The sequence below is a fragment of the Salvelinus alpinus genome, chromosome 11 (genome assembly GCF_045679555.1).
Source record: "Salvelinus alpinus chromosome 11, SLU_Salpinus.1, whole genome shotgun sequence".
Lineage (NCBI taxonomy): Eukaryota > Metazoa > Chordata > Actinopteri > Salmoniformes > Salmonidae > Salvelinus > Salvelinus alpinus.
The window spans coordinates 37,274,829-37,302,312 of record NC_092096.1 but is presented as its reverse complement, the minus strand read 5'-3'; the positions used below and the strand labels follow the sequence as shown (position 1 = coordinate 37,302,312).

General features: G+C 43.2%; 2 protein-coding genes and 1 long non-coding RNA gene across 4 annotated transcripts in view; 1 reads left to right on the top strand and 2 right to left on the bottom strand.

Annotated features, from left to right (window-relative positions):
• Window positions 1–27,484, top strand: part of LOC139534105 (uncharacterized) — a 982,995-nt gene that overhangs the window by 515,523 nt on the left and 439,988 nt on the right. The window lies entirely within an intron of this gene.
• On the bottom strand, window positions 726–17,768 carry LOC139534100 (protein Wnt-7b-like). Its single transcript, XM_071332854.1, has 4 exons — window positions 17,409–17,768; window positions 15,922–16,148; window positions 9,827–10,098; window positions 726–4,282 (listed from the first exon to the last, which is right to left on the bottom strand). Exons 1-4 carry the CDS (start codon window positions 17,489–17,491, stop codon window positions 3,803–3,805), a joined length of 1,062 nt encoding a protein of 353 aa, XP_071188955.1. The 5' UTR covers window positions 17,492–17,768; the 3' UTR covers window positions 726–3,802.
• LOC139534099 (putative nuclease HARBI1) lies at window positions 22,996–26,720 on the bottom strand. 2 transcript variants are annotated; one of them, XM_071332852.1, is made up of 10 exons: window positions 25,980–26,720; window positions 25,716–25,892; window positions 25,564–25,625; window positions 25,395–25,481; window positions 25,266–25,307; window positions 25,024–25,197; window positions 24,909–24,944; window positions 24,256–24,810; window positions 23,863–23,974; window positions 22,996–23,768 (listed from the first exon to the last, which is right to left on the bottom strand). In XM_071332852.1, the coding sequence occupies exons 1-7, from the start codon at window positions 26,074–26,076 to the stop codon at window positions 24,909–24,911; spliced, it is 675 nt and encodes a 224-aa protein (XP_071188953.1). In that variant the 5' UTR covers window positions 26,077–26,720; the 3' UTR covers window positions 22,996–23,768; window positions 23,863–23,974; window positions 24,256–24,810. The 2 variants fall into 2 exon arrangements, with proteins under 2 accessions (XP_071188953.1, XP_071188954.1); XM_071332853.1 differs by having other exon boundaries at window positions 24,256–25,307; window positions 25,395–25,474; window positions 25,716–26,720.

The window sequence follows — 27,484 nt, the reverse complement described above, 5'->3', positions numbered from 1 at the left end:
AGACAGAGACCCAAGTAGTGTGAGTGGCAGTGCGAGTGAATCAGACCAGAAGTATTGGCTTGCAGAATGACACCCCCCCCCCCCCCACACACTGAATAAGCTGACCGGTCCTGACACCTCAACAATACATTGCTTTAGTCACCCGGCCCACTTGCCGCTCTGCCCTATTTACTCTGTCCCTTGTTTTTTAATGACAAAATGTATTGAAACAATCGGGTTGACTTTCCCCAATCCGCTGGGTATAGTGAGGGGAGCTTATGAGGTTCCGGTCCCCAGCATTTCAGACGGCTGACAAAACACGGCTTTTACTTCTGCTCCAGTGGCTGCCTGCAATGCTTTTCAAACACAGGAAAAACCAGAGAGAGCGTCAGGCTGGCTGAATGAGGTGGCCGTCACAGCCGTCTATTCAACAACTTCAGGGTCAGGAGCAAACAGCTGTCCAACAGCAGCCAGGACTGAAAGGTGTCATCTAGATCAGCGTTTCACAACTCAAACCATAACTCTGTCCTCCTGTGCCTTCTTCTGTACTGGTATTCTTCCAGAATTATATCTGTACTACTCAAGGTCTATATAATGGATGATTGTAACTTTAACTGCTGAATAAAACTTTTGTGTGACAAATGTTCCCGTTTTTTTCAGAGAGAATGGGTCAGTCTTATGTAAATTGATGTATGCTTTTGTGTCTAAAGACAGTGGTACAGTAGTCTGGACAGGAAACCCAAGAAATCACTAAAAGATGCTCAGATTTTATTAGAAAAATTATAATTGTCAATTTTTCTGTGGTGCACACAATCCTGCATGGCCTAAAAGCTGTGCAATCATTTATCAGACATATAGCAGACATCAAATCCAACACTCGATCTCTAGCATCCATTTCTTTTCTTAATACTTAACATTTTGCTGCTGCATTACTTGATCATTCAAGTAAACTCACTGTCAACTTTATTTTCAGCAAACTTGACATGTGTAAATATTTGTATGAACATAGCAAGATTCAACAACTGAGACAAACTGAACAAGTTCCACAGACATGTGACTAACAGAAATTGAATAATGTTTCCCTGAACAAAGGAGTGGAGTCAGAATCAAAGTAACAGTCATTATCTGGTGTGGCCACCAGCTGCATTAAGTACTGCAGTGCATCTCCTCATGGACTGCACCAGATTTGGTAGTTCTTACTGTGAGATGTTACCACACTCTTCCACCAAGGCACCTGGAAGTTCCCGAACATTTCTGGAGGGAATGGCCCTAGCCCTCACCCTCCGATCCAACAGGTCCCAGACGTGCTCAATGGGATTGAGATCCGGGCTCTTCGCTGGCCATGGCAGAACAGTGACATTCCTGTCTTGCAGGAAATCACGCACAGAACGAGCAGTATGTCTGGTGGCATTGTCATGCTGGAGGGTCATGTCAGGATGAGCCTGCAGGAAGTGTACCAGATGAGGGAGGAGGATGTCTTCCCTGTAACACACAGCGTTGAGATTGTCTGCAATGACAACAAGCTCAGTCCGATGATGCTGTGACACACCGCCCCAGACCACCTCCAAATCGATCCTGCTCCAGAGTACAGGCCTCGGTGTAACACTCATTCCTTTGACGATAAACGCGAATCCGATGGTGAGACAAAACTGCGACTCGTCAGTGAAGAGCACTTTTTGCCAGTCCTGTCTGGTCTAGCGACGGTGGATTTGTGCCCATAGGCGACATTGTTGCCAGTGATGTCTGGTGAGGACCTGCCTTACAACAGGCCTAGAAGCCCTCAGTCCAGCCTCCCTCAGCCTATTGAGAACAGTCTGAGCACTGATGGAGGGATTGTGCGTTCCTGGTGTTATTCTGGCAATTGTTGTTGCCATCCTGTACCTGTCCCGCAGGTGTGATGTTCAGATGTACCGATGCTGTGCAAGTGTTGTTGCACGTGGTCTGCCACTGCGAGGACGATCAGCTGTCCGTCCTGTCTCCCTGTAGCGCTGTCTTAGGTGTCTCACAGTACGGACATTGCAATGTATTGCCCTGGCCACAGTTGCAGTCCTCATGCCGCCTTGCAGCATGCCTAAGGCAAGTTCACGCAGATGAGCAGGGACCCTGGGCATCTTTCTTTTGGTGTTTTTCAGAGTCAGTAGAAAGGACTCTTTAGTGTCCTAAGTTTTCATAACTGTGACCTTAATTGCCTACCGTCTATAAGCTGTTAGTGTCTTAACGACCGTTCCACAGGTGCATGTTCATTGATTGTTTATGGTTCATTGAACAAGCATGGAAAACAGTGTTTAAACCCTTTACAATGAATATCTGTGAAGTTATTTGGATTTTTACAAATTATCTTTGAAAGACAGGGTCCAGAAAAAGGGATGTTTCTTTTTTTGCTGAGCTTATAAGACATTTCGTTTGAAGGTATCTTAACATAAATAAATAATTTATTTTCAGTGTTCAAACATAGTGCCTTCAGAAAGTATTCACACCCCTTGGCTTTTTCCACATTTTGTTGTGTTACAGCCTGAATTTAAGATGGATTCAATTGAGATGTCGTCACTGGCTTAAACACAATACCCCATAATGTCAAAGTGGAATTCTGTTTTTGGAAATGTTTTACAAATCAATAAAAATGAAAAGCTGAAATGTCTTGATTCAATAGGTATTCAACCCCTTTGCTATGGCAAGCCTAAATACGTTAGGAATAAAAGTTTGCTTAACAAGTCACAAGTTTAACTGCGTCATCTCTGTACCCCACACATACGACTATCTGTAAGGTTCCTCAGTTGAGCAGTGAATTTCAAACACAGGTTCAACCACAAAGAAAAGAGGTATTTCAATGCCTCCCAACGAAGGGCACCTATTGGTAGATGGGTAAAAAATTTGAAAGCAGACATTAAATATCCCTTTGAGCGTGGTGAAGTTATTAATTACACTTTGGCTGGTGTATCAATACACCCAGTCACTACAAAAGATGCAGGCGTCGTTCTTAACTCCGTTACCGGAGAGGAAGGAAACTGCTCCGGGATTTCACCATGAGGCCAATGGTGACTTTAAAACAGTTACAGAGTTTAATGGCTGTGATAGAACACTGAGGATGGATCAACAACATTGTGGAAAAAGTCAAGGGGTGTGAATAGTTTCTGAAGGCACTGTAATTACAGTGTGATTGGATAGTTAAGGTACGCCACCATTTCAACGTCAGCCTATTGAAACCATGCTCCTCTCTCTCTGTCCGTCTCGCATCGCCGTCAAAAGGCATTTTGCTGATGTACCGTTTCCAGTTTGAGGTTGTTTTTTTGTTGTCAGTTGGTCAGTTTTTATTCTCGCCCATTTCAGATGTCAAGAGATTATTGAGCTTTTTTGAGCAGTGTTACCGAGGAGGTGAAAACTGCACTTGATAAAGTTTGGGTCCACAATGTTTCCAATAACAGATTTGCTTGGTTGGAGACAGAAAAATTAACAACAACAATCCTTTCACTTCATCAATATCCTTCAACACATAGTATATCTGCATCACAGTTTTCCAGTCAGCGCATGAGAAAAAAACATTATTTGCCTACTTCTCAAAGTACTTTCTCTCAAAGTCATTTTAGTTAATTTAATCTTTTGTCTTTAAAATGAAATAGGATGTCCAATGTGCAAAATGAAGCCATGAAGAATCTAACAATTTCAAAGTCCACTGTAGAGTACATCCTGAAGAGTACTTCCCCACTAAGTCCACATCCTAATATCCTTTTTTCCTTTCCTTGTATCCTCTCTCATGGCCTTGCCCTGTCCCTTGTCCCTTTTCCCAGCTCCCTCCGTCCCCCTCCTCCATCCATCTATCCATCCTTTATTTGCAGGTGAACACCTCAGACTTCTCACTGCACGTGTTACACTTCACAAAACAGCACCACTGGAACTTGCAGTTGCACTGCCACACGCGGGTGTACTGGTGGGTGTTGTGGCCTCTACCACAACACATCAGATTGCAGCCGTCGGTATGGGGTGACGTGTGGTTACACAGCCTCCCCCGCGTCCCTGTACTCCCTGTTGCCGTGTCCTCCTCGCAGTAGTTAGGAGACCTCTCCAGGTAGACCAGATCTGTGTCCGTGGGTTTCTGGTACCCCCGCGACTCCTTCAGACGCAGGAAGGAGGGTTGACGGAGACGCGAGGCCCGGACCGGTTCGACTTGGACCGCCTCGCCGTAGCGCTCTTTCAGGACGTAGCCGATCTCCCGGAACTTGGGTAGGGTGGTCCAGCAGGTCTTGGTGGTGCAGGAGCCCGACACGCCGTGACACTTACACTCCAGTGTCATATGCTCCTCCAGGATCTGAGGGAGAGGAGAGAAGAAGGTTGGATACAGGGTTTGGAAAAGGTTGACGCAACCTGAGGGCTAGATACATGCTTTGAGAAAGAGTTGGCATGTCCCAAATGTTGAATAGTTGTGTGTAGGTAGCTTAAAGTGTTTGAGAGTAATTTGTTGTCATTGATGGTTATTAACTAGTTTGACCATCCTGATCTCACAAGCTTACATTCTGTTTCTCTACACAAATTAGGTGATTACGTGAAGTGAAATAAACCGAGCCCAGCGGTCAGGATGGGGGATCAGGCTAGTTAGACATATGCTGCCATTGTTATTCAGTTCAAAAGCACACTCTTAAGAGTTACATCTTAACTACTTAATTCACAGTGATGTGAATTGGAGATTTGCATGAAAAAGTTTAGGCCAGCCCACATATGCACAAATTGTATTTTCCAATTCATTCAACAGTTCTACAATACATTACGTCTATTAACTAAGGGCATCCCCTGCAATATAGCCTAAAGTCCATATGGAGTACATATTTCAAATCCCCCAACTGGACAGTGATGCCAGGTTCAAGCCTCTATTCTCTTACTAACTTGACCTTCCTAAAGACCACAATAGACAGAATAAACGACCAGAACTCTCAAGTTACCAGAACATGTATAACATTGTACTGAGGTTTCATGTGCAATTTAAGTTTTGATGCCTCACAGATATATTCAGCGGACACATTTGCCAGATGACAGTTTACTGTTTAGGGTTGAGTTATATAGTTTTGACCAAATCGGAAATGTTTATGTAGCCCAATGTTCACCCAAAAATTATAGCAACTTCTAACACAAAGCAATATCTATCAGTGTTGCATAGATACATTGTCTATAGGAATTAAAGTAAAACTTCTAACTGGGTGGCCAGTACTGTAGCCTACTTTCCTATCATGTAAGAGTGTATCAGTGTATCAAGCCTGTTGCTCTTGATCTGCCCTGCTATCAAGTTAGGGGAATTGGCTCTTGATTAGGTTGCTTCAGTGTGTGCAGTGGTGCAGCAGCATGGTTTTGGGAGCTGCCACCGAGAGGAAGAGAGAGAGACTTTGCAATAATATCCTGTATCCTGACTTAATGCTCTGTAATTCAATGAATGGGAAAGCAGGGTTATGGCAGGCCTCCATTTGGCAGCCGGTTTGCCTGGACTTGCATTCCCTCCACTCACACATACACACGGGCATGCTCACGCACACACCGACACATGGGCAGGCACACACGCATGTGCTCTCACACACACACACATTCTGAAACCCTCTGTTTTTAAACTAGTATAGCATCATTTAGCACAGCGATGCTGTCTCTGCTGAACTTATATTTACACTGAAAAATATATAAATGCAGCAAGCAACAATTTCAAAGATTTTACTGAGTTAAATGAACTTAAGGAAATCAGTCAATTGAAATAAATAAATTATGCCCTAATCTATAGATTTTACATGACTGGGAATACAGATATGCATCTGTTGGTCACAGATACTTTTATAAAAAAGGTAGGGGCGTGGATCAGAAAACCAGTCAGTATCTGGCGTGACATCTCCTTCGCATTGAGTTGATCAGGCTGTTGATTGTGTCGTGTGGATTGTTGTCCCACTCTTTAACCTCTCTTGGGTAGGGGGCAGTATTTTGATATCCGGATGAAAAGTATGCCCAAAGTAAAACTGCCTGTTACTCAGGCCCAGAAGCTAGGATATGCATATAATTGGTAGATTTGGATAGAAAACTCTAAAGTTTCTAAAACTGTTAAAATAATGTCTGTGAGTATAACAGAACTGATTTGGCAGGCGAAACCCCGAGGACAAACCATCCAGGGGGGGGGGGAAATTAAGGTCATAGGATTTTCCAATAGATTTCTATGGAATGCCCTTTTTATTAGGAACCTGGTTGCATTTCCTATGGCTTCCACTAGATGGAAACTTGAGAAATTAGAAATTGTTCGATGTTTTTCTTTTGAGAAATGAAGAAGTAGTGATATTCATTGTAAGTGTCACTCCAGGTGGACTCTACTGTTTTGGTGCGTGTGACCAGGAGCTCGCTCCACGTTGTTTTTATCCGGTATTAGAAACAGTTTATTCCGTCATAAATTTGATCGATTATTTACGTTTTAGGGTACCTGAGGTTGGATTAGGAACGTTGTTTGAAATGTTTGGACCAAGTTTACAGGTAACTTATTAGATACTTTGTAGACATGTTGGGAGAGTTGAAACCGGTGTATTTCTGAATCAAACGCGACATTTTTGGGACATAAATCAAATCAAATTTTATTTGTCACATACACATGGTTAGCAGATGTTAATACGAGTGTAGCGAAATGCTTGTACTTCTAGTTCCGACAATGCAGTAATAACCAACGAGAAATCTAACCTAACAATTCCACAACTACTACCTTATACACACAAGTGTAAAGGGATATGTAGATAAAGATATATGAATGAGTGATGGTACAGAACGGCATAGGCAAGATGCAGTAGATGGTATTGAGTACAGTATATACATATGAGATGAGTAATGTAGGGTATGTAAACATAAAAGTGCGTAGTTTAAAGTGGCTAGTGATACATGTATTACATAAAGATGGCAAGATGCGGTAGATGATAGAGTACAGTATATACATATACATTATATTAAGTGGCATTGTTTAAAGTGGCTAGTGATACATTTTTTATCAATTTCCATTATTAAAGTGAGCTGGAGTTGAGTCAGTATGTTGGCAGCAGCCACTCGATGTTAGTGATGGCCTTGAGATAGAAGCTGTTTTTCAGTCTCTCGGTCCCTGCTTTGATGCACCTGTACTGACCTCGCCTTCTGGATGATAGCGGGGTGAACAGGCAGTGGCTCGGGTGGTTGTTGTCCTTGATGATCTTTATGGCCTTCCTGTGACATCGGGTGGTGTAGGTGTCCTGGAGGGCAGGTAGTTTGCCCCCAGTGATGCATTGTGCAGACCTCACTACCCTCTGGAGAGCCTTACGGATGTGGGCGGAGCAGTTGCCGTACCAGGCGGTGATACAGCCCGACAGGATGCTCTCAATTGTGCATCTGTAGAAGTTTGTGAGTGCTTTTGGGGACAAGCCAAACTTCTTCAGCCTCCTGAGGTTGAAGAGGCGCTGCTGCGCCTTCTTCACAACGCTGTCTGTGTGGGTCGACCAATTCAGTTTGTCCGTGATGTGTACGCTGAGGAACTTACAACTTACTACCCTCTCCACTACTGTCCCGTCGATGTGGATAGGGGGGTGCTCCCTCTGCTGTTTCCAGAAGTCCACAATCATCTCCTTTGTTTTGTTGACGTTGAGTGTGAGGTTATTTTCCTGACACCACACTCCGAGGGCCCTCACCTCCTCCCTGTAGGCCGTCTCGTCGTTGTTGGTAATCACACCTACCACTGTAGTGTCGTCCGCAAACTTGATGATTGAGTTGGAGGCGTGCATGGCCACGCAGTCGTGGGTGAACAGGGAGTACAGGAGAGGGCTCAGAACACACCCTTGTGGGGCCCCAGTGTTGAGGATCAGCGGGGGTGGAGACAGCATTCTCCCATAGGTATTCCTCTTGTCCAGATGGGTTAGGGCAGTGTGCAGTGTGATTGCGATTGCGTCGTCTGTGGACCTATTGGGGGGGTAAGCAAATTGGAGTGGGTCTAGGGTGTCAGGTTGGGTGGAGGTGATATGGTCCTTGACTAGTCTCTCAAAGCACTTCATGATGACGGAAGTGAGTGCTACGGGGCGGTAGTCGTTTAGCTCCGTTACCTTAGCTTTCTTGGGAACAGGAACAATGGTGGCCCTCTTGAAGCATGTGGGAACAGTCTGTGATGTCTCTCTGGAAGGCAACCCTTGCTCGGATTTCATCAACCTTGTTGTCAAGAGACTGGACATTGGCGAGTAGTATGCTAGGGAGTGGTGCGCGATGTGCCCGTCTCCAGAGCCTGACCAGAAGACCGCTTCGTTTGCCCCTTTTACGGCGACGTTGTTTAGGTTCGCCGGCTGGGATCAGATCCATTGTCCTGGGTGGAAGGCAAAACCCAGGATCCGCTTCGGGAAAGTCATATTCCTGGTCGTAATGATGGTGAGTTGACGTTGCTCTTATATTCAGTAGTTCCTTCCGACTGTATGTAATAAAACCTAAGATTACCTGGGGTACCAATGTAAGAATTAACACGTAAAAAAACAAAATACTGCATAGTTTCCTAGGAACGCGAAGCGAGGCGGCCATCTCTGTCGGCGCTGGAAGTACATGGAGTACATACATAAAGAAGTACATAAAGAAGGACATTATCGAACAAAAGGACCATTTGTGATGTTTCTGGGACATTTTGGAGTGCCAACAGAAGAAGATCTTCAAAGGTAAGGCATTAATTATATCGCTATTTCTGACTTTTGTGGCGCACCTGCCTGGTTGAAATATCTTTTTCATGGTTTTGTATGCAGGGCGCTGTCCTCAGATAATCGCATGGTTTGCTTTCGCCGTAAAGCCTTTTTGAAATCTGACACAGTGGCTGGATTAACAAGAATTTATTTTGATGTATAACACATATTTTCAAGAATGTTAAATATTTGAATTTAGTATTTTTGAATTTCGCGCTCTGCAATTTCACCGGATGTTGGCCAGGTGGGACGCTACCGTCCCACGTACCCTAGAGAGGTTAATGGCTCTCCGAAGTTGCTGGATATTCCTGGGAACTGGAACATGCTGTCAAACACATCAATCAAGAGAAAACAAATGGGATTCATCCGTGAAGAGCACTCTTCTCTAGCGTGCCAGTGGCCATCGAAGGTGAGCATTTGCCCGCTGAAGTTGGTTATGACGCCGAACTGCAGTCAGGTCATGACCCTGGTGAGGATGACGAGCACACAGATGAGCTTCCCTGAGACGGTTTCTGACAGTTTGTGCAGAAATTCTTTGGTTGTGCAAACCCACAGTTTCATCAGCTGTCCAGTTGGATGGTCTCAGACGATCCCGCAAGTGAAGAAGCTGGATGTGTAGGTCATGGGCTGACGTGGTTGGACGTACTGCCAAATTCTAAAACGACTTTGGAGGCAGCTTATGGTAGAGAAATTAACATAAAATTATCTGGCAACAGCTCTGGTGGATATTCCTGCAGTCAGCATGCCAATTGCACCCTCCTTCAAAACTGTGGCATTGTGTTGTGTGACAAAACTGCACATTTAAGAGTGGCCTTTTATTGTCCCCAGCACAAAGTTCACCTGGGTAATGATCATGCTGTTTAATCAGCTTCTTAATATGCCATACCTGTCAGGTGGATGGATTATCTTGGCAACTGAGAAATGCTCACTAACAGGGATGTGAACAAATCTGTGCACAGAATTTGAGAGAATTACACTTTGTGCGCATTGAACATTTCTGAGATCTTTTATTTCAGCTCATGAAACATTTATATTTTTGTTCAGTATACTTTTCTGATGGAGTTGTATTATATTCTATTGTCTTCTATTCTAGATCCCTACAGAAACAACTACATTTTTGTTAGATGTGTTAAAACCCCAGACAACAAGACAAGCAGTGTCAGTCACTTTACCTTTCGTCCTGCCTCATTATTATGCAGGTTCATCAGACGTCGGGCGTTCTTCTTGATCTCTCGGGCATCCACGAAGCGTCTGGAGAACTCCACGCCGTACTTGATGTTGGCCGAGCAGCCTCCCCACTTCCAGCCCTCCTCCTGGTCATGGTAGCCCTGCTTCTCCCAGTCGCAGCCACACTGGCTCAGGTTGCCCTGACTACACGCTGCTGTCACCGAATGGGCCACGCCAGCCGCCGTGATGGCATAGGTGAATGCCGCCTCTCGGCTACCTGGGGAGGAGAGAGAGGGGGGCAAAGAGTTACCTTGCACTAGTCCTAGGTAAGTTGTAGTGCATTACAGTACGTAGTATGAGTTTGTTACAGTACAGTATTTTATGTTGTGGCCTAATGAAAGGCTAGTGGCCCACTATAACAAAATGTATCCTCACTTTACATTACTGGGTGACCTGACTGCAGTTCGGCCTTATACTAGTGTAATGTAATTAAGCTGTAACAGGCTAATAAATACCTACCATTCCTTATTTAATAGTCTCTGTCTATTGGACTGTCGTCAGAGCCCTAATTTTTAACAGGCGGGCTGGGTAAGACTCCATTGATAAAACCAAAGTGACATCTGCTGGTTACCAGAGGAGCCTTACTGTATCTGTGTCTGTACCGCAGATACAGTAAAAACTACTGTATGTACTATAGTAGTATATGTATATAAATATATATAAAGTATATAAATTCAGTAGGCTCTAATCTATGTATTTCAGATGACTGGGAATACAGATGTGTCTGTTGGTCACAGATACCTTAAAAAAAAGGTAGGAGCGTGGATCTGAAAACCAGTCAGTATCTGATGTGGCCACCAGCGCAACATATTTCCTTCGCATAGAGTTGATCAGGCTGTTGATTGTGGCCTGTGGAATGTTGTCCCACTCCTCTTCAATGGCTGTGCGAAGTTGCTGGATATTGGTGGGAACTGGAACACGCTGTCGTACACATTGAGCAAGAGCATCCCAAACATGTTCAACGGGTGACATGTCTGGTTAGTATGCAGGCCATGGAAGAACTGGGGCATTTTCAGCTTCCAAGAATTGTGTACAGATCCTTGCGACATGGGGCCGTGCATTATCATGCTGAAAGGTGAGGTGATGGCGGCGGATGAATGGCATGACCATCAGTTGTCCGTAGCTTATGCCTGCCCATACCATAACCCCACAACCACCATGGGGCACTCCGTTTACATCAGCAAACCGCTCGCCCACACGACGCCATACATGTGGTTTGCAGTTGTGAGGACAGTTGGACGTACTGCCAAATTCTCTAAAATTACATTGGAAGTGGCTTATGGTAGAGAAATTAACATTAGATGCTCTGGCAATAGCTCTGGTGGACATTCCTGCAGTCAGCATACTAATTGCACGCTCCCTCTAAACTGGAGACATCTGTGTCATTGTGTTGAATGACAAAACTGCAGATTTTAGAGTGGCCTTTTATTGTCCCCAGCAAAAGGTGCACCTGTGTAATGATCATATTGTTTAATCAGCTTGATATGCCACACATGTCAGGTGGATGGATTATCTTGGCAAAAGAGAAATGCTCACTAGCAGGGATGTAAACAAATCTGTGCACAAAATTTGAGAAATAATATTTTTAGCGTATGGAAATATTCTGGGATCTTTTATTTCAGCTCATGGGACCAACACTTTACATGTTACGTTTCTGTTTTTGTTCAGCGTAGATTATACTATCTATAAGTGCACTTAATGTGTGCCAGTTGGTTTCTGTTTCAGCCAACACATGTCATTCTATAGCTCACATTGTAGTGTTATTGATCTCACTACCTTCACTCTAGACAAGTTGTTTATGGATGTAGCGTAACGTCTTGTAAATGATTTATAAGAAGTTAATAAGCACACAAATCCACTTGAAGATGCTAGATAAATCTTAAGTGAACATTACTCATTGTTTTTGTAGCTGGTGTTGGTAACTTATGAGTTGTAGACCCACAACCACACAATACATTCTCACATCTGCTATACCATTGATCAATCTGTCAAACTACACCGTCAGAGCAACGATAAATACCCGTAAGAGCCTTTCAAATGGCAAGCTTTCCATTTCAGAACAAACACATTAACATTTACCTCATGGAAAGGAAATGAATTACTGTATATAACATTACTATTGCGTTGTCCTTGTAATAGGATATTTCTCGCCTCAATCAAGCTTCTATTCTCCTCAACAACCTGAGTATTAATGCATGGCGTCTAGTGGAAGGCAATGGGGTGGCTTCTCTCCAACCTGACACACTCACTCATAGATCCCATTAGCTCTGTGGCTCCCTGATCCATAACTTTAAACTAACTCTGAAGTCTTCTCTCATCAGTCCGAACCAGACCTTTCGGTAAATGTAGAATAGTGAATGTTTTCCTCGAGCTGCCAAACGTCATGCCCAGCTTATAAATGTGTTTTCATTATAGAGTAATACATGCTTGGTTCCATGCTTGGTATTCTAACTGCTGTAGCTGACTTTGATTAGTGGTCAAGACAGAAACCTGGTCTCACTCAATAGTTATATGTTCTCTGTCCTTGCAGGTCAATCAAATTAAGTGATTGAAGAGGAACTTCTTGACAACCGGCTGACCATGCTGGCCACCTGGCTACTCCAACCCCGGCCAACAGCTATGCACCACTCGCAGCAACTGGCCCAAGCCCCCCCCCCCCCCTCTAAAGTCTTCGAAAGCCAAGTGAACAAACAGATCACCGACCATTTCAAATCCCACCTTACCTTCTCCGCTATGCAATCTGGTTTCCGAGCTGGTCTCGGGTGCACCTCAGCCACACTCAAGGTCCTAAACGATATCATAACCATCATTGATAAAAGACAGTACTGTGCAGCCGTCTTCATCGACCTGGCCAAGGCTTTCGACTCTGTCAATCACCGTATTCTTATTGGCAGACTCAACAGCCTTGGTTTCTCTAATGACTGCCTCGCCTGGTTCACTAACTACTTCTCAGACAGAGTTCAGTGTGTGAAATCGGAGGGCCTGTTGTTCGGACCTCTGGCAGTCTCTATGGGGGTTCAATTCTCGGGCCGACTCTTTTCTCTGTATATATCAATGATGTCGCTCTTGCTGCTGGTGATTCTTTGATCCACCTCTACACAGACGACACCATTCTGTACACATCCGGCCCTTCTTTGAACACTGTGTTAACAAACCTCCAAACGAGCTTCAACGCCATACAACACTCCTTCCATGGCCTCCAACTGCTCTTAAATGCAAGTAAAACGGAATGCATGCTCTTCAACCGATCGCTGCCTGAACCCGCCCTCCCGACTAGCATCACTACTCTGGACGGTTCTGACTTAGAATATGTGGACAACTATAAATACCTAGGTGTCTGGCTAGACTGTAAACTCTCCTTCCAGACTCACATTAAGCATCTCCAATCCAAAGTTCAATCTAGAATTGGCTTCGTTTTTCGCAAACAAAGCCTAAATCACTCATGCTGCCAAACTTACCCTCGTAAAACTGACTATCCTACCGATCCTTGACTTCGGCGATGTCATTTACAAATGATCCTCCAACACTCTACTCAGCAAATTGGATGCAGTCTATCACAGTGCCATCCGTTTTGTCACCAAATCCCCATATACTACCCACCACTGCGACCTGTATGCTCTCGTTGGCTTGTCCTCGCTACATATTTGTCGCCAAACCCACTGGCTCCAGGTCATCTATAAGTCTTTGCTAGATATAGCTCTGCCTTATCTCAGCTCACTGGTTACCATAGCAACACCCACCCATAGCACGCGCTCCAGTATATTTCACTGGTCATCCCCAAAGCCAATACCTCCATTGGCTGCCTTTCCTTTCAGTTCTCTGCTGCCAGTGACTGGAACGAATTGCAAAAATCACTTGGAGACATATCTCCCTCACTAACTACCTACCTCATCCCCATATTTGTTTTTCTGCTATTTTGCACACCAGTATTTCTACTTGCACATACTCATCTGCACATATATCACTCCAATATAAATTGCTAAATTGTAATTACTTCGCCACTATTGGCCTATTTATTGCCTTACCTCCTGGATTTCCTGTATACAGATTTTTCTATTGTGTTATTGACTGTACGTTTGTTTATCCCATGTGTAACTCTGTGTTGTTGTTTTTGTCACACTGCTTTGCTTTATCTTGGCCAGGTTGCAGTTGTAAATGAGAACTTGTTCTCAACTGACCTACCTGGTTAAATAATGGTGAAATATATATATATTTTTAAACGTGACTCCTTTACACATGCATGAACTCAAATGGATCAACTGACCATAGGATGAGCCTGTCCGGGCCCTTTGAATGACCAATCCAACATCTCATCACTACCAACAACAACCCAAGAGATGAGTCTTACCATAACTTTCCAGTAGATCGACAGAGTTCTTGTCATATCAATCTCTCCCAACACATACAGTCAGTAGAGGGACAAGCTGAGTGTCCCATTTAACCCCCTAACACACCATAACCCTAACACACCATGGTGAACAGAGGAATAGATACATTTCCTTTCCTCTAACAAAATAACTAAATGGATCCAGCGGTCCGCCTGTCTGTAAGAGGAGGGATTGTTTCCAGAGCTGTTGGATTAAACACAGTTCCCAAACCACAGCGAGACTACAACAAAACATTTCTGACTGATAGACAATTCATATAAGAGCAAATCGACTAGTGTGCTGTGGGAAATAAAAAAGATATGAGTATAGATAGTTAGGAGAGGTTGCACATCTAAGGACATTCTGGTTCATTTTCACACAATAATTAATACAGACCTACTGTATTTAAGACAGTCAGTGTTGTAAGAATGAATGTCACAAACCAAACTCAAGCCCAGAGGCAGGACAAACTTCTACACAACGAGGTCACATGTAGGACAGACTGTTGTAGGATTGAAACCCCTTCAGAACACTAGCAACACGGCTTCAAGTTTCAATTGTTCCCGTATTCCTAATATTATGGAGTCAAAGTACGGTATTCACTGTGGTTATTGAAGAAGGATGATGGTGAAAGAATACTACTCTCACTGGAAGATTTCACTGAAGTAGTTTCACTAACCATAGAGCTTCACTCTTCACTCTACGAGTTTGTGAGTTTGTGAACCTCCCATCGTTGCTTCTATTGCAGGAGTAGCACCACACTCACTACTACAAACCAAATTGGCCATGATGATAGCTATCGCTCCCACCTTCACCAAACAGTATGGCTCTGAACTACCATAACCTCTCCTGTAACCAGTGCCCTGGCCTGAACATAGCCATTGGGAAGAAAAAGGAAGTTCAATAGAAACAACTTTCATTTTCCTGTAAGAGTGGCTGATCATATTTGTTATATATCCAGCTTATCCTTTGTGTCATGCACCTTGGAAAGTGTTGGTTGGACTGTGAATTAGGCACTAGTCACTGACAGTAGACCTATACGTTTTCATTGGGGCACAGGAAAAGCCAGTGACTTCTCACTCTGCCCATGATGCACAATCAGATGCTTAGCTCTCCACTATTTCTAGCCAATGCTTGGTCTGGTGGGCATTCTGATCCAATCACTGCATCATCATCATCATAAACCATTATATCCTTCTCAGTGTGGAGCAGCCACACTGTAGGGAATGTAGAGATAAAGTAGGACCCACACCATTGCGGGTCCTACTTCATCTATTTATTTAACCTTTATTTAACTAGGGAAGTCATTTAAGAACAAAGTCTTATTTACTATGGACGGCCTACCCTGGCCAAACCCTAACCCGGATGAAGCTGGGCCAATTGTGCGCCGCCCTATGGGACTCCCAATCACGGCCGGTTGTGATACAACTGAGATGCAGTGCCTTAGACCGCTGCGCCACTCGGGAGCCCCAGGGTGATTTCCCAGACACAGATTAAGGCTAGTCCTGGACTAAAAAGCAAGCTCAATGGTCAATCTCCATCGAAAATAGTTTTTAGTCCAGGACTAGGGTTAATCTGCATCCGGGAAACTGTCCCTACATGTTTTCTTTGGCCCAGCACCCCCTAACAAGTGATGTACATTTGACTAGACTAATTGCAGCAGGTAGACTGACCTACTCTCAGCTCTTGTCCAAAGACGGTCCTCTCGCCCAGGGCGGAGCAGTTCCAGCGGCCATAGCGGAACTGGTACTGGCATTCGTTGATGCCCAGCTGTGCACCCTCGCCGATGACGATGATGGCGTCCGGGCGGCTCTGGCAGAGGGTGCGCTGCCTTGGGGACAGTCCAGGGATCTTGTTGCAAATGATGTTAGCACCCAACGCTACCACCGAGGACAGTGCCCTGTGGGGGGGGAAGAGGGAGATGGCTAAACATCAAGGCATAGAGTCGGCGGGGCAGAGTTGGCGTGGCACGGACTGTATTGTAGCTACAGATTCTATAGGTCCCCCCATGAGCTACAATGTTCCCTCACATCAGTCAGGTTTTGGTTTGGCTAACAATCTAGATAGAGCACTTAATACACACAGCTGATTTAAGACACACGGCTGGTTCGAGACAAGCTCACAGGTCACTGAGATTGTTTATTGTGACCTTATAGATCTGAGCAAAGCAACTTGACCCTCATACATTTTAAAGGTCCACTGTGTGTAAGATTTACTTCAAGTCATTGAATCAGGTTTTAAAATGCACAAAAGCAAACAATGGTTAGCCAATGAAGAACAGACAACAAACCAACTCTGGCTAATAGCCGTTTAAGCCCACATTTTAACTAAAGCCATGAACCTCAACTAGGGCTGTTTTAGGTATTGGTCAGGTCTGTCTGTGCAAGTATGAGAAATATCTGCACTAATCATATGTTCTGTGAGGGCCTGGGTCTTTTAATGTAATAATAAATAACAACTTGTACAGTTTTATGTCTACAGAACACAGGATGTCGCTCTTTCCCATATGTTGCTTTACAAATATAGCGTGTAGAGAACATGGTCATGTTGCAATGTGTGAATCCTACTGATCAGGTAATCTCGTCAATTTACTTATTGAACACTGTGAATACCACATAAGTCATTTATAAGTCCATCAAAATATTTATTTAATGTCATTTGTCATTTTGGGAAGTTGTAGCAGCTGTTATTGTGAACCTCTCCATTGACTAAGACTTTTAAGCTAGTTGGAAAATACATTTTGTCAGGGAAGTTTAAATTAAACTCTTCAGACATGTTAAATGTTCGTTAAACGTTTATATTCTTGTTAAGAGGTTTTCTTATAGGTTTTGTTATTAATATTCTATTTTCAGTCACAAAACCAAACAGATATTGTTTGACACCAACAATTTCATGTGAAGACCAATATCACTCCCAGTATTTTACAATAGGCTATTATATAGGTTCCAAAAGTGTATTTGAGTTGTTCATTTTTAGTGAAATTGTATTATAAACCACAAATGCTCTATAATTTCCACGTGCGTAAATGTCCCAATCAACAAATTAATTAAATGAGTGCATAAGAGATTTTAAAAAATGTAGAGATTTTACAAATGCACACCATCACATGGCTGTACAAGCACCTGTTGAAGAGAAGGGTAAAAAGCACGTGCCAACCTACAGGTAGCTACCGCTGGTGAGGATGAGGAAGATCTGGGGATAGTAGACGGACAGCAGCGCACTGCGGGACGAGACAATGAGCATGGTGTCATTGAACACAACGGCCGCTGCTTGCTTGAGTGAGGGGGGGAAATGAAATTAGTTAGATAATTCCTTTAGAATATAAGTAGTCCTGGGAGTTCGTTTCAAACAAATCTCTGTTCGCTTCTTTGGGGTAATCGCGTCTAGTTCTTGGGGTCAGTCCGCGGAGCGTTGGTGCTATGCAGCTCCAAGCCCCCCGGTAGTAGCGTTGGCTTCGGACGAGGAGACTGGACGGGTCGTCACTTGACGGCAATGGTGTTAATGTGGTTGTCCTCCTAGACTGATGGAGTGGATTTTAGATTCCGGGACAGCAGGTATGTGCCGCTGTTTTATCATTGGCAGAGAGAGACAGACAGTGTTATACCGCCCCCCCCCCCCCCCCCCGTCGTTAAAACCAAACGGGGCAACGGTAGAGAGAGGAGACTTCCACCATTTAGCTCCCAACTATATATTTTTTCAATCAATTAATCCATGTGACCAATACTGTCTTAAAAATGGTATGTGCTTTATGAATGTATATTGTTGTTATTATGGTGTTAGGTAGGCTAATATTTCTGGACATTCCGTCTTCAACAGGTCTCATTGAATTACGTTCCATTCATTAAAGGCGTGCGTAAAAACACGTGTAAAACCACCAATTGATTACGCAGGCATGCAGGACAGGTGTCCAGTTCATTTCAACCGATAAGAGACACCATAACATTGGTTGGTGTGGAAACACGTAGGACACATGGGATGACACAATATAACAACTCAACCCCTAAATAACAACTATAGAAAGAATGTAGGCTACTTTGAGGATACAATGAATTATCTTGCTCTCTCAATGGTATTTAGATCTCGATGATACCCTCATGTGGTTGAAAGTCAGAATGCAATGCCATCACTGTCAACTTCAAGGAGGTCAAATAGTTGTGATCTTGAACACAAACTGCAGAAAGAAGCTATTATTTATTTTCCTTACATTTAATCTTGTCAGGAATCATTTACTGGTTCATAAAGACAAAACTGTATCTAAGCTGAGTGATTCTTCTCAAACAGGCCCATGTTGTTGCCACGTGTTGAAAACTTCCAAGACATGCAAATAAAACCACCAAAAGCTCTCCAAAATATCAGATGAGAATGAGAAACAGAGACATATTTGCAGTCTCCCCTTTAAAGATGTTCCATGAAAATAACAGCTTGTTTGCCTAGAAACTTAGTGTGAGTAAAAGCTCTCAATGGGTGGGGATGGTGCTGTTTAGTTTCAAACAACCTTCAAAGCATGGACCGTTTTACAAGGATACTTCTTTCATGGGATGATGGCTGAGGGCAAAGCCCATGTTGTCTCTCTTCTCTCCTTTTCGGAGATGTCATGTTAGTGAAGTGTTGAAGACATTCTGACTGTTGTGCTCTTCATCTTGCTCTGCTAGCACAAACCGGACCAGCTGAGCACTGAGCAGTCATACAAGTATGAAAGGCACACTTTGTTTTAATCAATAAAAACTCACATTCTTTATTCATATCAGATCAGAAAAGTCACACCAAGCTGAGACTGTGACAGACTCACCCTTTTTAAGAGGCAGGCAAGGCAACCCGCTACACCAGTGTTTCCCCACTCCTCCAGTACCCCAACAGCACACCTGATTCAACTTGTCAACTTATTATCAAGCTCTCAATGAGTTGAATCAGGTGATTTTGTCTTTGGCTACGACAAAAATGTGTGGTGTTGGGGGTACTCGAGGACCGGAGTTGAGAACCACGGCACTACACCCTTCCTACTTGAACTTATTTGCCAACCTCTTGGTCACGACTGTTAGATATAACGCTACAGATCTGTGACCACAGACTCAGATTCACAGTCTAAAACCTCCACCAACGAACATTACAGTTAGATTGAATTCTATAGCTGATAACTCCTCAATCCAGGCTTTAATATCTTTCATTCCAACAAAGCCTCTGTCAGTAAAACACAACTCGTGTCCTACTTCTGATTCCAGCGGACATCTCACAGATAACATCGCTGGCTTTCTGTTCAGGGCCCACACAAAACACAGCAGACTGAGTGTGCATCTCAAATGGCACCCTATTGCCTATATATTTAGGACATATCTGTTGTTCGTGTATTTAACCACTGCGTTTAAAGCCAAGACAGCACTTAAGCAGCACACTCACTATTTCGACTGGTCTGGACAATGGTATCTGTTTCTTATCATATTTGTACATAGTAAGGGAGAGAAGGGGAGAAAGGGAAGGGATTCAAATCATTTTGGTTTGCAACCACCGGGAAAACTTCACAGCATAAGACTAATGTAAGTTGTCTTTATCCTTTCTCTCTGGGGATGGATTCACACAAGGATAGAGAACTTGATTTGTGCAAGATGGCCTCTGTCCTCACAACTTGACCCAAGGATAAGTTGATAAATTTGTAAGTCGCTCTGGATAAGAGCGTCTGCTAAATGACTTAAATGTAAATGTATAAGGATAGGGATAGTGACAGTCAGGTAGGATACCATTGGAGAATCTCAATTGCATCTCCTCGTGTTCTCTCTCGTTGTCTTCTCAAAACCCATTGGAAGAGAAGGGACCTCACCTCTGGCTCTCTCATCCAAATGGGTTTTGAGAAGGCGGCGAGGAGAGAGGAGTATGTAATTGAGATTCTCCCAATGTCCCTGTTAGCCATGTATATGAATCTTTTTGGCATTTGACAGATTTGAGAGCTACAATGTAGCCACTTGTGACTAGGATAGTGGTTCCCAAACTTGGTGTCGGGACCCCATATGGAGTCCCCCGAAATTGAAATGGGGTCCCCTGAGAAAATCTGTAATCTTACCAAACAAAATAATTTTCTCTTCAAATGGGTATATAATACAACCTTCTAGTGTCAGCTAAGAACCTCTTATACTATAAGACTTTACTTTCATGTCATTGTGTTTCTGGACAGCCGGCAGGACCTAACATTGAGTGAATATGAACGAACACACAGCATTAAAATAGGGGATATCATTTTTCCAAGTTGGGACCCCTGGAAATTCTCGTGCCAATTTTAGCTAACGTTCAATACAAGTTTGGTAACCCCTGGACTAGGACTTCCTGCATGTGTCAAGTGGAAATCCACCCCAGTTGTCATCAAATAACTTTTACACATTTGTTTCTGATACCCCCAGGTGCCCTAAAGATAGAGAATCAAATAGCTAGATGGTCATGTTATTAATCATATGTTAAGATAGTAGATATCATAGAACAATTGCTAAGACTTTTATGGGTTAAACATTGTGGGATTCTTTCTGATTCCACGCCAAATATCACTTGACTTTCATCCTATTCACTATACAGTGTAGGAAAAGATGAGACCAACCAGCACATTTAAGTAATCTCAACTCATCCATACAGTCTAAAAGACCATATGAGGTCAGACCACCATGTTGACAATTACACAGAACTGGCTTAGCTGTTATCCTTTACAAAACAGCAGAGGAATTTTTCATCAGTAATATGCGTGGACAAACACATGGCATCGCTTATATGTAAAAGGAAAAAGCATAAACTAACAGTCAGGAATCTGTATCCCCCCTCTGCTCCAATGAGATTGTAAATTACACATACACAGTATGGGAGATGAAAAGTAAACTAACCCAGGGGGGCGTTGGTATGAGGGAGTGTTTACGACAAACCCAAGAGGCTGCTTTGTAATTAAATCTAATTTACACTATTTAGAAATCCTTAAACTAAGAGGAAAATTGTTGCAATGTTTAGGGGGTAAAAAAACTATGCAAATCCATGTTTTGGGCCATTATTGTCCTTGCAGCATCTTGAAGCTTTTTAAAAGCAGATGAACAGAATAGGAAACATTTTGTTTACAGTTTCTCAATTGCTAACAAGCATTGGTCAATACTGAAGCCACTTTTTCAAAACTCTTCAGTCTGCATTAGCAACATGCATCTCAGCCAAACAGTTAATCTCACCTCAAACTCACTCAAACTAATGAACACGATGGGAGACAGAGAGCTGGTTTCAAGCACAGGGCGCAGCAGGTGTTTAGTTGTAAAGGACCATAGGTGGAGGCAGGTAGCTGGGTCCAGGGGCAGGCTAAAGGTCATACACAGGGTGTCCAAAAAGGCAACAGTACAGGCAGGGAAAAGGCTAGTAACATCATCCAGGAGATCAGGCAATAGGTTGATAACAGGAACTCCAATAGGCTAAGGTACAGGCAGGGAATAGGCAAGAGACCTCATTAGTGAGGCAGGCCAAAACTATCATACATGGGAGAATTACATTACAGGAAACCCAGCACTCTGAATAGAAGCATGTCACAAAACAAACAATACCTCACAGTGATGGGGTGTAAAGAACTGAACTAAATAGTGTGTGATAAGGACACAGGTGTGTGAACAGGTGATCAGAATTCAGGTGATTGGGATCTGGAGAGTGAGCTGCGTTCAGTGGATCTATGTGTTTGAGTGTGTGAGCTGGAAAGTGGGCTGGAAAATGAGCTGCGTTCAGGGGATCTTTGTGTTTGAGAGTGTGAGCTGGAAAGTGAGTTGCGTTCAGGGGATCTTTGTGCTTGAGAGTGTGATTTGGAAGCAGACGTTACACAAACCACCAAAACACTTCATACATATCTCAAAATAAGCTTGTTCGACCATAACACTGGCAACAATTCTCTCTCAGAAAGCACACATTGTCACTCATAACACACTGACCTGAAAAGCACTGTCTTTTTTGGCTCTCCTTTATCTTTGCATATAGTAATATACTTGTAAAAAAAATTAAAGTTGAAACAAAACAAATTCCTGAAATTCCAGGGGCCTGTTGCACAAAACTAGGATAAGGGATTAAGCCAGGATATCTTGGTGATCCTGGCTCAATTGATCCGTAATCCGGTTGCACTAAAGATGGATAGGGGGCAGGAGGATATGTTATGGTATAAATTACCATGGAGATTTATTCTGTGGAGCTAGCCTGCTCCAGACCAGGCTAAATTCCAGGATCTATTTAATCTCATCCCTAATGTCAGTCAGCAGTCACCACAAATGGAAACCAATAGTTATTTCACTGCTCACTATACATTGTTATCACATATAACTAGACCCACTGTTATTATTTAAACGTTTGTGATCATTAATTTCAATGATTTTGGATAAAAAATGATTTTTAGATGTTGCTATCATTAGATAATTTACAGTTTCCCATAGACTATAAGGCTATATATAAAATGATAGAATATTAGGGCCACAGAGGGGAAAAAAACACAAGTCATAATATTGTAACCAGTTGTTTTAAAGGAGGACAGTTGTTAAAATGACAGATGTGGGGCATTTCGTGAAATTGTACTTCAGTATGGTTTCATAAACAAAGACATGCTGATGTGCCAGAATATTAAGTATCACATTGTCATAAGTATCAAAACTGTAAAAACAATATGTAGCTTTTCTGCAGAAAGAACCAGCCTCATAAATTTATGACTTTATCCTTTTTCTTCAGTGTGGCCCTAGTACTCTGTCATATAAACAAATACACATTCCATATGAATATAAAAACACAATGTGTAACATTATGTTCCTTTATTGAATAAGGACAAAACAAAGCAGGTAAACCATCAGCTCCTTTCGAAACTGAAGTCACAGTGACTCTACAAGATGGAAAGCACAGAATCCAAGCATATTATACAAAATGATACATACACATTCAAAGGTCTGTATATAACACACCCTGCATGTCTGCACACTAAAATAAATGCAGGACAAATCCATACACATCAACTGAACAGACAAATGAATGGATGCAGTAGCCTCCCTGCAGCCTTGTATTACACACAGTATACCGCACAAACATCATAAGAGGCCAAATTCGTCAAAAAACGAACCCAAAAAAACCCAAATTCCTCTGCCACCGCAGGACATATTTAACCAAAATTGAAAGCACACATACTAACTAAAATAATTCAACACATATTGGTCCCTCAGCAGCCGACCACTGTCGTCATCAGGGAAGATTGCCGGATTGTCCCAGTCCATGGCTGGTGGCACTCTGGGGGCCCTCTCCTTCCTCAGGCAGGCCACATTGTGGAGGACAGCACAAGCCACAGTAATATCACATGCCCTAACAGGGCTGACCCTTAATTTGTGAAGGCAGTGAAAGCGTGCCTTCAGGAGGCCAAAGGTCATTTCAACTCTGGCCCTGGTCCTGGCATGGGCATGGTTGTAGGCCTGCTGTGCTTCCTGGGGGTCTGTGAAAGGTGTCAGGAGAAAAGGCTGGCAGCCATACCCCCTGTCTCCCAGCAACACACCAGAGAATTCACCTGTCAACACAAAATCTCATCATTACTACCTCATAAACACAGTGATATTCTTGACACAGCCATGATGGTTATAAATAGGGGTTGTGTGGCTTACCTTGTGATAGGCACTGATAGATTTCAGAGGCCCGAAAGATTCTGGAGTCATGGACCGAGCCAGGCCATTTTGCCACAACATTGCTGATCACACAGTCAGCATTGCAGACCATCTGAAATCATAAGATGAGGAATATTACACCAATCAATGCACATCACTGGCAATGCAGAGTGTTCGTCAATGGACAATATCAAAAAGTTATGTTCACCTGAACATTAATGCTGTGAAAGGATTTCCTATTCACAAAATCGGCCTCATGGGCACCTGAGGGGGCTTTTATCCTTATGTGTGTGCAGTCCACTGCACCAATGACATTGGGGAAACCTGTCACACAAAGTAATGAGTATCCTACTATGTGTTAACAGTTGTCCTGTAATTTGTAGATCCTCTTACCTGCAATCCTATAGAACTCCTCTTTGATGTCACAGAGTCTTCTGTGGCCAGGGAAGGAGATGAAGACATCTGCTAATGCTTTGATAGCCAGACACACACTCCTTATTGTGCGGCAAATTGTGGCCTTGTTCAGCTGTTCTGCATCCCCCACTGAGTACAGGAAGGCTCCACTAGCAAAAAAGCGCAAGGCCACACAAACCATTTGCTCCACACTCAGTGCATGGCTCCGTGCAGTGCGGTGCTTAATCCTGGGACCCAGTAGTCTGCATAGATACCTGATGCCATCTGCAGAAAACCTGTATCTTTCATATAGATGGTCATCAGGGAAGGCCAGTGGGTCCAACCGGTCCCTGAAGACCCTTTCTCGCCTGAAGGCTCTCCTCAGCACAAGTGCTTCTTCATCCACCACATCTCGCACGAATGGGCATGCCATTGTCAGAGCAGAAAGGAACACACAATTTTGGGCCTTCATATAGGCTAGTGGCCACACCTGGTGCTGGGGGGGTGGGCAAAAGAGGGCGATGCCTTATAACGATGACTTGGTTGTACTGATTGCTGGGAAAATAAAAAAAACCTTAGAAAGATGCCACCGTCCTGTGTGCTCACAATAAGAGCTCATATGTCATGGCTCACTTGACTTTACGAGAATATACCTAATTTTTATTTTGAGCTGTGTCATCTTCTTGGAGCTGGGGGAGGAAAGAAAAATAATGATTAATACATTTGTGTTACAGTTAGCATACAGTGTACATTGAAGGCATATCTCACCTCCCTCTCAAGTTTTTTTATTTCAAGGTCCAGTTTCCTAATTGTCCTCTTTTTTATTTCGGACTCCAGTGCAAGATTTTCCATCTTTTTCTTCTTGTACTGAATGTCTATGTCTGCCAGTTCTATTTGGCGCCGGAGGTGGTTGCCATACAACTTTCTGATAGCTTGTGAGCTCTGTGAACACAATACAATTAGCGCAGCTGGAATTTGGCAGGATGTGGTGTCCTTTTATTAATACGCACTATGTTGCCAGGCTGGTTTTCCCACTGTATAGCATCTGGGTCCTGTAAAAGAAATTAGATTTTTTGATTTTGATGAGGACTCCTCACCATTGTAGAGTAAATAGTACTTTCACAGTCTTAACATGATACCTCATGCCTTCTGGAATCCAGAGAGATGGTCTCCTCCTCATCATCGTCTCCATCATGTGCTGTTGCTGCTGCACTGGGGCCTTCACCCTATCACATTTAATCGGATTCATATTGAAGCTAGTAGACAAGACATGCCAGGCCTACAGTATGCCTTTGATGGAGTACTCACTGGATCAGCATCGTCTGGTGCTTGTGCTGGTGGCTCTAACAGGAACACAGTGCTGCCAGACACTGCAAGGCAATAGGTAAACCAAAGTCAGACAGTCCAAATTGATTCAATATGAATGTGGTTGTATCCCATGTAGAGATGGAAGGACATACCTTGAATGAAGCGGGTGGCATCTTGGGAGGAACCTATGCTCGTCTCTTTCCCCCCAGGGATCCCCTCTAAGACGGGCCTGCCTTTATTTAGCTCCAAGGCCATGTCCTCTGCTGGGGTAAGGTCAGCCTTTGGTGACCCACCACCCGTGCCTTGTCTGTGGGTATTCTTTTTCACTGCTAAAACAGTACAGACAATGTGTGAGCAGGCACCTTCTGGGTACAATATATGCTTGTGCTTTGTTAAATATTAGTCAGGGACCATACCATTCTGCAGAATGTTCTTGTATTTGATTTTGACCTGCTGCCATGTCCGTTTTGGCCCGTTCATGTTTAATCTACACACACACACACACACACACATTTAATGGAGTCACACTGCAAAAAATTACTTGGTATTTTTGTCTTGTTTTCAGTAAAAATATCAAAAAATTTATCATAGCTTTATACAGTGTGATGGAGTTACTTTACACAATTTCACTCATATCTGCAGTGCATTTCAATTAAAAATTTAACCGTTTCATAATTACAGTACAACTGCATTTTTGGAGATGTGAATTAAATATTTGAATTGTAATTGTGATGTTTCAGCGGAGCGGTGAGTGTGTAATTGTGCACTACTTACGCATTCAGGCGGTCTGCAATACTTTGCCACGCTTTTTCTCTTTGCTTTATCACTGTGGCGGTGTTGCCTTTCTTCTTAATTATATCTTTTACCTCCTCGTATGCCTCCATGAGGATTTGTGCTTCCGACGGGGAAAAGTACGCGGCTCTAGTTGCCATGGTAAATCAGTTAATCTGTGATCTGTGGCTGGGTCTATTTGAGTGAGCCGTGAGCGCGCACCTATCCAGGATTGGTTTCACCTGGCTTAATGAATCCGTGTCTGCTCATCCTGGCTTGGTCTTTGTGCAACCAATTAAGCCTGGACGCACATGTTTTGGCTTCATTGAGCTCAGCTGAGTCATTTATCCCGGATGTCTTAATTCTACTTTTGTGCAACAGGCCCCAGGTCTGCAATAATAATGACAAAAAACAACATGTATAGTGTAATCACTCATACTGTACAGTACTGTGAGGGTTCTAGTTCTCCCCCTCTTCAGCATTTGGCCACAAGTTCTCATCAACATCACATCTTATGTCTTCTCTGGCGATGCAGCTTGGAAAGTATCCTCTGGAATGTCTAATCCAACCCTGCCACTCTTCTTTCCCCACCAACCTGTCTTCCTTGATCCATGTTTCAAACTAAGTCATTCCGAAGCCATCCTCTTTTGTCTGTTTGGTAACGAGACTAAAAACAGGACACATGGGTTGTCTTTCAGCTGCAATTGCAATCAGCTGTGTATGGAATGATTACATTTTCTGCTTAGATTTTCTATATGTTTCAATCTGGTTTCTGCAGAAATGCACAACATTTGCCATCATTCTGTTTTGAATGTGTTTTTAACAGTTTTGGAAACAGTGTGTTAGTATTTGAAAACGTGCTGCAAATATATAGTTTTGCAGGTGGTGGAGTATGAATGAAAAAAATTGTAAAAAAATAGTTAATGGATTTCGGAGAATGTGGTCATTGACTGTATTTTGTGTTAAAGAAATGAAAAATTATTCACAGTTTGGTCCACATACACTTCTGTTTCGCTGACTGTGTGAAGATGTAACGGCTGTCTTCGAGTGAAAGAGAGGAGGACCAAAATGCAGCGTGATGATAATCCATATTTTAATAGGATATTTAAACGACGAACAAAAACAAAAAAACTGAATGAAAGAACCAAAG

Excerpts from the sequence above, each read along its gene's own strand:
- LOC139534100 (XM_071332854.1), bottom strand. The coding sequence starts at position 17,491 with ATGCTCATTGTCTCGTCCCGCAGTGCGCTGCTGTCCGTCTACTATCCC. Across the intron at positions 10,099-15,921 it reads TGGACAAGAGCTGAGAGTAG|GTAGCCGAGAGGCGGCATTC; the intron begins GTCAGTCTACCT and ends TCTCCTCCCCAG. Across the intron at positions 4,283-9,826 it reads ATAATGAGGCAGGACGAAAG|ATCCTGGAGGAGCATATGAC; the intron begins GTAAAGTGACTG and ends CCTCTCCCTCAG.
- LOC139534099 (XM_071332852.1), bottom strand. The coding sequence starts at position 26,076 with ATGTGTGTGTGTGTGTGTGTGTGTAGATTAAACATGAACGGGCCAAAA. Across the intron at positions 25,893-25,979 it reads CAAGAACATTCTGCAGAATG|CAGTGAAAAAGAATACCCAC; the intron begins GTATGGTCCCTG and ends GTACTGTTTTAG. Across the intron at positions 25,198-25,265 it reads AAAACCAGCCTGGCAACATA|AGCTCACAAGCTATCAGAAA; the intron begins GTGCGTATTAAT and ends TTGTGTTCACAG.